This window comes from Saccopteryx bilineata, chromosome 3 (genome assembly GCF_036850765.1).
Source record: "Saccopteryx bilineata isolate mSacBil1 chromosome 3, mSacBil1_pri_phased_curated, whole genome shotgun sequence".
Taxonomy (NCBI): domain Eukaryota; kingdom Metazoa; phylum Chordata; class Mammalia; order Chiroptera; family Emballonuridae; genus Saccopteryx; species Saccopteryx bilineata.
In genome coordinates this window covers 295916468-295928800 of record NC_089492.1, presented here as the reverse complement: position 1 = coordinate 295928800, position 12333 = coordinate 295916468, and the positions used below count along the sequence as shown (strand labels likewise).

The 12333-nt window shown below is 53.8% G+C and overlaps 1 protein-coding gene across 2 annotated transcripts; it reads right to left on the bottom strand.

The window, feature by feature from the left end:
• Window positions 1-765: 765 nt before the first annotated feature.
• ZNF579 (zinc finger protein 579) lies at window positions 766-3833 on the bottom strand. 2 transcript variants are annotated; one of them, XM_066270988.1, is made up of 3 exons: window positions 3781-3833; window positions 3437-3497; window positions 766-2877 (listed from the first exon to the last, which is right to left on the bottom strand). In XM_066270988.1, the coding sequence occupies exon 3, from the start codon at window positions 2873-2875 to the stop codon at window positions 1172-1174; it is 1704 nt and encodes a 567-aa protein (XP_066127085.1). In that variant the 5' UTR covers window positions 2876-2877; window positions 3437-3497; window positions 3781-3833; the 3' UTR covers window positions 766-1171. The 2 variants fall into 2 exon arrangements, with proteins under 2 accessions (XP_066127085.1, XP_066127086.1); XM_066270989.1 differs by lacking the exon at window positions 3437-3497.
• Window positions 3834-12333: the final 8500 nt, after the last annotated feature.

Here is a 12333-nt window from a genome sequence, read left to right as displayed (position 1 = left end):
TCCGCACCTCTCACTGAATTAAAAAAGAAAAGAATTTGTAGAAAATGACCCCTTCTGCCCCCAATTCCTTGCTGTTTCTCTAACATACAGAACCCACCTATCTGGCCTTTGTTCCACCTGTTTCCTCACCTGGTTCTTCATTCAAGTAAAATGTCAACTCACCGCAGCCCTAACCTTCCAGTCACGTCCGCTCACTACAGTGCCCTCAACTTCCTTGGGAGCCCTTTATCAATATCAGATGTTAGATTGAAAATCGTTTATCTCAGGCGGTGTTGTCTGCAACAACAGAAAGTTCTATATCTGTGCAGTCTAATAGAGTAGCCACCAGCCACAGGGGGCTATGGGACACTTAAAGTAGTATAGTGTAATTGAGGAACTGAACTTTCAATCTTACTCAGTTTTAATTGCTTTAAACTTTTTTTTTGTCCTAAACTTACATGGAGACGGCCAGCCACATCAGCCTGTGGCCAAACCATCTTAGAGATCGAAAACTCTGGCTCCTAGTAGGGAGCCAAGGGCTTCCCCCTCAGCATCCTGTGAGTCAGCCCGGGTTCTGGTAAATGTTCACTGAATGAGGACATAGGGGGGCAGGGGGCCATAGAGGTCTCAGAAGTTTCCAGGGCAGATGGTCACCTGTCTTCTCTCACTCCTAGGTGTCTGGTTTGGCTACGTCTGTGTTCTTCCTGCCCAAACCCAAGCTCAGAGCCTGTTGGACAGCCCCCCCTGGCTCTCTCAGACCCCTCCACAGATGGCCTTACTCTCGTTTCACGAACTCACATTTATTCACAAAGGGACAGGGACGGATCTTGGCTCACTGGGGACCCCCCAAGGTATGGTAGTTCCAAAAGAGGTGGTGGTGTCCAGTGTGTACAAAGAGGGCAGACGGCAGGGGGTCCCCCCCAGTCTCCATCTTTGTGGCCAATGTCCTGCCCCTCTTTTTTTCCAAGCAGTCCTGCCCCAGACACGTCTTGAGTGAAGAGTTCCTAACCAGCACTGGGGACCTGGGGTGTGGGAGGGGGAGGGGAACGGTGGTCCAGGTCCCCGACCTCCTTAGTGTCAGGGATAGGAGGGACAGGGGTGGGCGGGTAGAGAGGCCTCTCTCCTTCAACTTCTCTCCTCCACATTCCAAACCAGGGGGCCAACTAGAGGGGCAAAAGGGCGTGTGTGAGGGTCAGGAGGCCAGGCCACCCAACCCGCGCAGGTGCGCTTTGCTGTCCATCTCGTCCTCGTCCATCTCGAAGGCCGAGTGGTCTTGGCTGTCGAAGCAGGAGGCGCTGAGGAAGACAGGGGGAGCTGGCGGTGACCGGGGTGGGGTCCCCGGAGAGGGTGGCTCTTCCTTGATGCGTGCGATGGGCAGGGGCGGCCCTTCCTCCTCCTCCTGCCCGGCAGCCGGTAAAGGCAGTGGCGGCGGAGGAGGGGGCGACAGCGGGGCCTGGGCCTGGAGCGCCTGGAGCGCGGCTGCTCTCTCCAGCTCAGCACGGTGGCACCGCTGGTGGCGCAGGAGGCTGTAGGCGCGGGAGAAGCGGCGTGGGCAGTGCGGGCACGGATGCGGGGCTGGGCCCCCCGCGTGCACCTGTGCATGCCGGGCCAGGTCGGCCAGCCGCTTGAACTCGCGCTGGCAGCGCACGCACTGGAAAGGGCGCGCCCCTGAGTGGGTCACCCCGTGCTGCCGCAGGTGCGCCCGGCGCCGGAATCCTTTGCCACACTCGGGGCACCAGAACCGGGGCTCCCCGGCGGGGGGCCGGGCCGGGGCTGCGTCCTCTCCGTTCTGCCCTCCGCCGCCGTCTCCCCCTTCGGGGGCGGCCCCGCACTCAGCCCCTTCACTGCCCTCGGGCCCCTTCCCTGAGTTCCGAGCGCCAGAGGCTTTGTCGTCCTTCTTGCCCCCAGGCAGTGGGGCCAGCAGGCTGAGCGCACCATGCACACGGCGGTGCTGGCGGAGGTAGGAGGCGAGGCGGAAGGCCAGGCCGCAGTCCGGGCACACAAAGGGGCGGTCAGTGGAGTGGACCAGCCGGTGGCGGGACAGCGACCAGGGCCTGGCGAAGGCCTTGAGGCAGATGGGGCACTGGTGTCGCTTGGGGCGAGGCGGGGGCCCCCCCTCACCCTCCTGCTCGCCCTCAGGGCGCAGGCACGGGTGCGCCTTCAGCTCGCCCTTGGTGGCGAAGGCCTCCCGGCAGCGGAGGCACAGCAGCGTCCAGTCGGCCTGGAGCAGGACCTGCTTTTCCTCCTGCCGCCCGGCCGCCAGCGCAAGCTCGGCCCTCAGCTCTGCCGCCCCGGCCTCGGTCTCCTCCGACTCCGACTCCCGGGGCTCAGCACTCATGGGGGCCGCGGGTGCGGCCGGCTCTCCTGCGGGCCACGGATCAGGCCACGCCGCCTCCTCCTCCGGGGCGCCGGCGGCGGCCGTGCTGGGCTGCTCGGCGGCGGCGTCTTCCTGTGGGCCCCAGCTGGACTCGGTGGGCTCCTTGGCCACTCTCTCGATGGCGAGCTCGACCTCGCCACCCGCGTGCTCCTGGGCCAGGTGGCGCCGTAGCTGGGCGGGCTCGGGGAAGGTGCGGGGACAGGCGGCGCAGCGCAGCGGGGGCTGGGGCCCGTGGCCACGCAAGTGGCGGGACAGGTGGGCCGGCCGGCGGAAGGCCTTGGGGCACAGGGGGCAGGCGTGGGGTCGGAGGCCCGAGTGGCTGAGCCAGTGCCGCGAGAGGTAGTAGGGGAAGCGGAAGAGGCGGCCACAGGTCGGGCAGGGCAGGGGTGCCCGAGGGGCTCCGGCTCCCCCCCGGCCCCGGCCCCGGCCCCGACCACGGCCTCTGCCCCGGCCACGGCCCCGGCCCCGGCCACGGTGAGGTGGGCTGCCCTGGGCAGGTGGAGGGGGCTGAGGATCCATACCTGTGAGGAGAAAGGGGAGAGAGGGAGAGAGGGAGGTGGGGGGGGGGCAGAGAGAGAAGCAGGGACAGAGACAGAGGAAGAGACAGAGAAGGAGAGATAGACAGAGACCAGGGCAGAGAGCAAGACACCCGGCAGAGACAGAGGTGGAGAGACAACAAAGAGGTTTAGACAGAGGCCGAGTCAACACCGAGATCAGAAACACGGCCGGAGGGGGCAGGGAGAGACCAGGAGGGAGCCAGACAGAGAAACAGACCAGGCAGAAGGGAACAGAGAAGGAAACAAAGTCAGTGACTGTTCCTTCTCCACCGGCCCTGCTCTGGGGAGGAGCCGGGAACCAGCTCTCCTCTGTGCTGGTGGGGAGAAGGTGGGAGTCCGCCTCTGCAGGCCCCGGAAACGGGGTGTGGGTGCCCTGGCGCTGGACCTGGGAGAGGCCAGAGTAGGAGGGCCGGAGAGGGGGTTGGAGGTCTGGGCTCCTGGGACTGCGGGAGGTGTGTGTGTGGGGTGGGGGGAAGCTGGGGATGGGAGATGACCGGGTTGCAGTATCCAAACCCCCCTATACCATGGAGAGTAGGGGCTCCTGGGTCCCCGCGGCAGGAGGGCTTCAGGAGGGGGCTGGGCTCCTGTGTGACAAGGAAGAGGAGGGGCTGGGGGTCCAGCTGCTTGCATTCTCCAGGGAAGGTGCAAGCTGAAGGCCAGGCTCCTGGACTCCCGAGGGAAGCCTGCTGGGGGCGGGGGTCTCCCTAGGTGTTCCCCCCCACCGCAGGGACAGGGGGATCTGATCTCCCCGCCAGGCCCAGCCTACCGGTCTCCCCGCAGGCATGATCTGCAGAATTGGGGCCCAGGAAGAGATTCCTGAGCCCGGAGCCTAGACTGGGGCCCGATCTCTAGAAGCCCGGGGCTTACCTCGGCCTCCTGTGCGCCTTTCTCTCTTCCCCGCGGCGGCCGGAGCGGACGGTGGCGGCAGGGAGGGAGGGAGGGAGGGCGGACCCGCACGCAGCGTGCGAGCGGGGGGAGTGAAGGAGGCTGGGCTCGGTGTCCCGGACTAAGCCTTCCCCCCGGAAACCCGCCTTCGCTCCCAGCCCGAGAGGGGGTAAAGACTGGCTAGGAAGCCGGAAGCTGGATGAAGGGGACGGGGGGGGGGGGGGGGCGAAGAGGGAGCGCGGCTGGGATCCTTGGGTCTTGTGGGCCTGTCTGTCCTCTTGGCTCCCAGAAGGAAGGAGGGGGCTGGGGCCTGGGAGTCGGGGAGTCTGGGTCCAGCTCCTCTCTCCGCAAAACAGGTACACACATGTTCATTCATTTCTTCAACAAACACGCATTTATCGGGTCCTGGCTGTGCCAGGCGCTGTGTTGGGGGAGGGAGTGGTTGGCCGAGGGGATGAATGAAGCAGTGACAGAAACTTGGGGGGAAAAGACCGACGCTCCGGACTAAAACCAGACTCCAGCCTTCGCTTGTCTGCCCGAGCAAGCAACTCTTCTACAAGTTTCAGTTTTCCCCCAGTGATAAGCCCCGCATATAGTCACTCAATCCAAAATGATCGGTGTTAACTGAACACTTACTGTAGGCCAGCTCTGCCTATATTTTGGTACATATATTCCCTTGATCCTAAGCCACCAATATTGACTGAGCACCTACTGTGGGCTGGATCTGTCCTTGGTGCTGGAGCGACAGTGGCAAAGACAGAGGTTCCTGGACCCTGTCTGCAGAGAGTGCGGGTTCCAATGGAGGAGGCAGACAGACACAGATCCAGTCACCATCCTGGTGAGTGGGTCCCAAGACAGCCAACAACATTTCTTGGGAATACAGAAAACAGAAAAGGCGCTCAGCTGAGCTTGCACTCAGAGAGTGATCTCTGAGGGCTTCCTGGAGGCAACCACTTTTCACCTGAAACCTGGAAGATAAAAGCTGAAGGTTAGGAATGGGAAGATGGCTAGCAAAGGGAGATGTACCAACAGGGCCACATCTTGAATATCTAAAGTTGAGAAGACATGTTACACCCCCAGCTCGACACCATTTGTTCAAGTGAAATACACGCTTACTGTGGTTGGCAACAGTGTGGAATACAAGAGCTTTCATACATTGCTTAGGAGAGTAAGATTTGGAACCTAGTGAAGTGTGGAAAAGAAAGGCTCTTAACATGAATAATTTTTGGCAAAAACTTACTTTCTCTAAAACAAAGAGACTTTTAGCAGAACTTACTTTTTCTGAAAAGACTCCCTATTCCTGGCCTTGAGGCTGGTTTCCCAGACTGTGGCCTTGGGCTAGCTTTGCAAAGTTGCAGGTGTTCTCAGAATGTTTCTCCCTGAATTAACCCTATAGATAAACATTGTAAGAAAGCTTGTTTCACTGCTTTGTTTTACTGCTATGCTTCCTCTACTCCCCATTCCTCAGTCAGTATGTAGTTTTCTCTTTAAAAGCCAGCCCTGGCCCTGGCCAGTTGGCTCTGTGGTAGAGCGTCGGCCTGGCGTGCAGGAGTCCCAGGTTCGATTCCTGGCCAGGGCACACAGGAGAAGCGCCCATCTGCTTCTCCACCCCTCCCCCTCTCCTTCCTCTCTGTCTCTCTCTTCCCCTCCCGCAGCCAAGGCTCCATTGGAGCAAACTTGGCCTGGGCACTGAGGATGGCTCTATGGCCTCTGCCTCAGGCGCTAGAATGGCTCTGGTTGCAACAGAGCAACGCCCCAGATGGGCAGAGTATCGCCCCCTGGTGGGTATGCTGGGTGGATCTCGGTCGGGCACATGCGGTAGTCTGTCTGACTGCCTCCCCATTTCCAACTTCAGAAAAATACAAAAAAAAAAAAAAAAAAAGCCAGCTCCAAACTGTGTTCGCGACTGCATTGATTTGAATAATTTAGGACTCTTTAATTTCTTAATTTGGCTAATTGATTGATTGTGTGGCCAGATGTTTGTTTCTCGCTGTTGCAATACAACACTAGTGAGCAACTTCAGCACCTTACCTGGTGGATAGATGTCCTCAGAAATATGCAAATCGCTGTATGTTCCAGGTTTTAATCCCTGCGGTATTGAGCATTGCTACGGAAGACCAGAAACTAGCTAAACACCCACTGGCTGGGCTTTGGGTAATAAATCGTGATTGATCCATCAGTGGAATGCTATATGTCCACTGAAAAAAGACGAGGAAGTTCACCGTATAGAAATATGGCAAGGCTCCTAGTGATAACATGAAGGGGACAAGGGACAGGAGGTGGAGGACAGCCTGTTGTAGCCTGTTCTGTCTGCGGGTACCTGAGCGCTGTGTGTGGAAGACCCGGAGGAAGAGAGAGCTGACTAGCAACGTGGTCTGACTCCCAGGACTGAACCTTCCTACACTCTATCCTTCTGTGCTTTCTGATCTTGAAACCATGGGACTATGGTTTCAAGTAAACAAGTAAAGGAAAAAAGAAATGGAGGGTAATAATAATGAGGAACGTGAGGAACCCCTGACTCTGTGTGTGCTTTACAAATACAAGCCTATTTGTCCCTGCCTGCTTTGTGAAGTGGGTAACATAACTCTCCCATTTTAGAGAGCGACAAAGTGAGGTATTCAAGTTCTCCAAGCTAGTGAGTCTCAGTAGGTCTCTGCATTTTCCAAAGAGATGGTAGAAAGAGAAAGGGACTAAAGACACGCATGGAAACAATAAGCACCAAACTCGGGGTACGAGTTACTTGTGAGAAGGGAGAAGCAATTGGACCCTAGAGGGGGCTATAGAGATTGAGTCGTATCTCTCCACTGTTCTAAAGCTGGGAGCCAGCATTTGAATTTCTCTGTGTGTACATGACAGAGACAGAGAGAGAGACAGAGAGAAGGATAGATAGGGACAGACAGATAGGAAGGGAGAGAGATGAAAAGCCTCAATTCTTCGTTGCAGCACCTTAGTTGTTCATCGATTGCTTTCTCATATGTGCCCTGACGGGGGGGGGGGGCGGGGGGGGGAGGGGGCGGGCTACAGCAGAACATGTGACTCCTTGCTCAAGCCAGTGATCTTAGGCTTCAAGCCAGTGACCTTTGGGCTCAAGCCAGTGACCATGGGGCCATGTCTATGATCCCACACTCAAGCCAGAGACCCTGCACTCAAGTTGGTGAACCTGTGCTCAAGCCAGTGACATTGGGGTTTCCAACCTGGGTCCTCCGCATCCCAGTCCGACTGCTCTGCCCACTGTGCCACCACCTGGTCAGGCTGTGTGTACACTTTTTTATTGGGTCAAACACACATAATGTTAGACTTACCATTTTAAAATGTACAACTCTGTGGCATTAAGTATATTCGTGATGTTTGGTCACTACAGCCACTATCTAGTTGCAGAAATTTTTACCCCAAAAGCAGTCAGTGCCCATTCCCTCCTCCTCTTAGTCCCTGGCAACCAAAAATTAGCCTTCTGTCTCTATGGGTTTGCCAGCTGTGGGCATTTCGTATCAGTGGAGTTAAAGATATGGGGTCTTTTTTACAACTGGCTTTTCACTTTAGCACAGCGTTGTTGAGGTTCATCCACGTTGTAGCTGGTGTCAGTAATTCACTCCACCACCACCCCCTATTTTTTTTTTTTTTTTTTGTATTTTTCTGAAGCTGGAAACGGGGAGAGACAGTCAGACAGACTCCCGCATGTGCTCGACCAGGATCCACCCGGCACGCCCACCAGGGGGCGTCGCTCTGCCTCGACCAGAGCCACTCTAGCGGCAGGGGCAGAGGCCAAGGAGCCATCCCCAGCGCCCGGGCCATCTTTGCTCCAATGAAGCCTTGGCTGCGGGAGGGGAAGAGAGAGACAGAGAGGAAGGAGGGGGGGGTGGAGAAGCAAATGGGCGCTTCTCCTATGTGCCCTGGCCGGGAATCGAACCCGGGTCCCCCGCACACCAGGCCAACGCTCTACCGCTGAGCCAACTGGCCAGGGCCACTCCCTATTTTTTTGGTTGAAAAATATTCCATTGTTTGGGCATACTACGTTCTGTGTATTCATTGGTTGGTAGACATTTGGGTTGGTCTTACCCTTTGGCCATTGTAAATAGTGCTGTTCTGACATCCGTGCTTACGTTTCTTGTTTGAACGGTTGTTTTCAACTCTTGATTATATATGTAGGAGGTGCGTGTGTTATTATATCATCCAAATTTTAAAGGCTTATTATTATTATTATTATTATTAATTATTTGGAAACAAATTCAGGAACGGAGGTGGTGGGAAAGAATTTTTCAGGCAGAGAGGACTGCATGGTGTGTGTGTTGGGAGAGCCGAGGGGCCTTGTTTTGGGGCAGCAAAGGCATCAGGGTGGCAGAGAGGCCAGAGCTGCGTGAGCAACTGTGTCCGACCTCCCGGTCCGGGCTGAATGCTGGACGCATTCCTAGTGCACTGAGAAGCCATTGAAAAAAGGTTTAAGGCTGGAAGAGTCACACGATCTGATGAGTGTTCTAGAGAAATTCCCGTGGGACCCACGTGGGAGCCTGGCCGGATGCAGGGGAGACCCAGGCGGGAGCAGGGAGGAGGCAGCACGTAGGGAGCCGGGAGCCGGTCCAGGTGCAAGAGGGGCCTAGGAACCAGGCTTCTAGGCAGGGGGGCGGGACCTTGGCGCTGATTGGCTCCAACATTTACGGCCAGATGTCAGTCCCACCGCAAGGATCTCCTCATTGGCTCTCCTGCTTGCCCGTGCGGTCTCCCGCACCCAGAGAGCAGCACCTCACATCACTTCTTGCCTGGACACCCTCCGGTGGATCTCACTTTTCTTCCTCCTCCTCCCTCTCCTCCCCCCCCTCCCCCGGTTAAAAGGCTCTACCTGTCTGAGCCCTTCTATATCTTCCTTACTCCCATCTGGCTAAAATAACCACACACACACACACACACACACACACACACACACACACACACCCTGTCACCCTCTAGTCCCTATCTGCCTTTATCTTCAACATTGTGCTTGTGGCTAACAAGCATTATTAGGCTGCTGGTCACTAGCCACTAAATGGCCTATCTCCCCTCCCATTTTAATAAAAACTCCTGGGGGGGAGGTGAGGAGGGAAGTGCTGTTTGCTTAACTGCTCTACCCTCAGAAAAAGGGTTCAGGTGGAGGTGTGGCGAGCAAAAGGAAGCTTCAGCTTCCTGAGATCCCTATTCGTGACTCCATAGCTGGAGGCCATCTCCATGACAACCCTGGCACTTTTCCAGGTGCACAGCTCTCCAGGCTGAGCCTGCGCCCAAGTGGGAAGGATCTTGTCCCTGGGGCGGTGCCTGTGTCTAAGGGGGCTGGTCTTGTCTCTCCAAGGCAGGTGGGCTTTTTTGTTTTTGTTTTGTTTTGTTTTGTTTTTAGAGAGAGAGAGGGACAGACAGGGAGGGAGAGAGATGAGAAGCAACAATTTATAATTGTGGCACCTTAGTTGTTCATGGATTTCTTTCTCATATGTACCTTGACCACAGGGCTCCAGCCAAGCCAGTGACCCCTTGCTTAAGCCAGCGACCTTGGACTTCAAGCCAAGGACCCCATGCTCAAGTTGGATGAGCCCACACTCAAGCTAGAGACCTCGGGGTGTTGAACCTGGGTCCTCAGTGTCTCAAACTGACGTTCTATCCACTGCGCCACTGCTTTGTCAGACTGTTTTTGTATTTGTATTTTTAACTCCAAGGGGATGAGTCTGGCCCTTGGTTCCCAGGTGTTGGTGGCAGAGGAAAGGAATAGCTCTCTGGTTGAGCATCCCCAGGGGCTTGATCTGGATCTGTTTCAAAGGGACAGTTGTGGATCTCAGACCAAAGAGTCTTCCTCGAAGGCCAGCCTGGTACTTGTTTCATCTCCCCCAAATATAGGTCCGCTTCTTTAACAATTTTTCCTTGTGAGTCTGACCAGGTGGTGGCACAGTGGATAGAGCGTCAGACTGGGGCACAGAGGACCCAGGTTCGAAACCCCGAGGTCACCGGCTTGAGCGTGGGATCCTAGACGTGACCCCATGGTCACTGGCTTGAGCCCAACATCGCTGGCTTATAGCCCAAGGTCACTGGCTTGAGCAAGGGTTCACTCATTCTGCTGTAGCCCCCCCGGTCAAAGCACATATGAGAAAGCAATCAATGAACAACTAAGGATCCGCAACGAATCATTGATACTTCTCATCTCTTTCCCTTCCTGTCTGTCTGTCCCTATCTGTCCCTCTCTCTCTGTCACACACACAAAAAATTTTCTTTGTGAAATATAACATACACAGATGGAAAGGGTACTATACAAATGCACAAACTAACATATAATTATAAAATGATCACCAAGTTAAGAAATGGAATGTTGGCAGCCACATCAGAGCCCATAGAACAGGGGTCGGGAACCTATGGCTCGCAAGCCAGATGTGGCTCTTTTGATGGCTGCATCTGGCTCCTAGACAAATCTTTAATTAAAAAATAATAATATTAAAAATATAAAACATTCTCATGTATTACAATCCATTCATTTTATACCACTCATGATCATGATTGTGAGTGGTTGAAGCTAATCACAGCTGTCCTCCGGGACAACAACAAATTTTTATTGGATAATGTGTAATGTACACAGGTCGTTGTGAGGTCAGGAAGTAAACTTCCCTCCTTTTAATAAAGTAGTCAGCTAGCTAATTGCAGAAACCGTTTAGATGAAGAAGATGGTTAAAAGAAAAAAAGATGAGGAGTATCGTACTTTTCAGCAGAAATAAACAAAGGAATTCGCCTTTGTAGAGAGAGCAGGTTCTCAGTGTGTCTAATATGCAATGATAAAATTGCATCGATGAAACAGTCAAATATAAAGTGGCACTTCAACACACGCCATACTATATTTGCATTCGAAATATCCAGTGGGGGACAGCAGGAAGAAAGCATGTCAAGAGCTACTGTGCAGAGTGCAAGCCAGTCAGCAGCAACTCCGTGTTTGGACCCAATAAGGTGACTGGAATTCAGCTAGATTTGCTGGTGCTTTAGCAGTTCTGAGAAAAGGAAAGCCATTCACAGATAGGGAGTATGCCAAAATATTCATGCTTGATGTTGCCAATGAACTTTTTGACGACTTTTCGGATAAAAACAAGATAATCAAATGAATAAAAGACATTTCTCTGTCAGCAAGAACTGTCCACGATCGTACCATCATGATGGCAAATCAAATTGAGGCAACACAAGTGAAGGACATAAATGCAGTACCATTCTTTTCTCTTGCTTTGGATGAGTCAACAGATGTAAGCCATTTATCCCAGTTCAGTGTGATTGCAAGGTATGCTGTCGGTGACACACTACTTGAGGAAAGTCTTGCTGTTTTGCCTATGAAAGAGACAAGAGGGGAGGACTTATTCAAGTCTTTCACTGAGTTCGCTAAAGAAAAAAATCTACCAATGGATAAACATTTCGGTGTGTACTGATGGTGCTCCGTTCATGGTGGGGAAAAACAGGATTCGTAGCACTTCTTTGTGAACATGAAAAGAGACCCATCCTAAGTTTTCACTGCATCCTACATCAGGAGGTGCTTTGTGCTCAAATGTGTGGTGAGCAGCTTGGTGAGGTGATGTCACTGGTCATTCGGGTGGTCAACTTTATTGTTGCCTGAGTTTTAAATGATCGCCAGTTTAAAACACTGTTGGATGAAGTTGGGAATAATTATCCTGGTCTGCTTCTGCACAGCAATGTGCATTGGTTGTCAAGAGGGAAAGTGCTCAGCCATTTCGTGGCTTGTCTGAGTGAAATCTGGACTTTTCTTGAAATGAAAAGCGTCGAGCATCCTGAGTTAGCTAACACTGAGTGGCTCCTGAAGTTCTACTATCTTGTGGACATGACTGAATATCTGAACCAGCTCAATGTGAAAATGCAAGGCATTGGAAATACAGTCTTATTCAACAAGCAGTGTTTGCATTTGAAAACAAGCTGGAACTCTTCATTGCCAACATTGAAACAGGTCATTCACTACACTTTGAAAAACTGGGAGAGTTTAAAGATGCATGCACAGCAAGTGACCCTGCTCAACATCTTGATCTGCAGCAGCTAGTGGGCTTCACATCTAATCTCCTGCAGTCATTCAAAGCGTGCTTTAGAGAATTTTGTGAGCGCACTCGTCTTTTTAAGTTCGTCACCCATCCACATGAGTGTGCAGTGGACAGCGACAACCTGAGTTCCATCCCTGGTGTCTCCATCAGAGATTTTGAGCTACAAGCTGCTGACCTGAAGGCCTCAGACATGTGGGTGAATAAGTTCAAGTCACTGAATGAAGATTTGGAAAGACTTGCACGACAGCAAGCAGAGTTGGAGAGCAAACACAAGTGGGGAGAAATAAAAAAACTTCAACCTGCGAACCAGCTGATTGTCAAAACTTGGTACACGTCCTGGCTGGTTTGCTCAGTGGTAGAGCGTCGGCCTGGCATGCAGGAGTCCTGGATTTGATTCCCGGCCAGGGCACACAGGAGAAGCACCCATCTGCTTCTCCACCCCTCCCACTCTCCTTCCCCTCTGTCTCTCTCTCCCTCTCCCGCAGCCAAGGCTCCATTGGAGCAA

What these genes read in the sequence shown, in the direction of transcription:
- ZNF579 (XM_066270988.1), bottom strand. Translation starts at nt 2,875, where the DNA reads ATGGATCCTCAGCCCCCTCCACCTGCCCAGGGCAGCCCACCTCACCGT.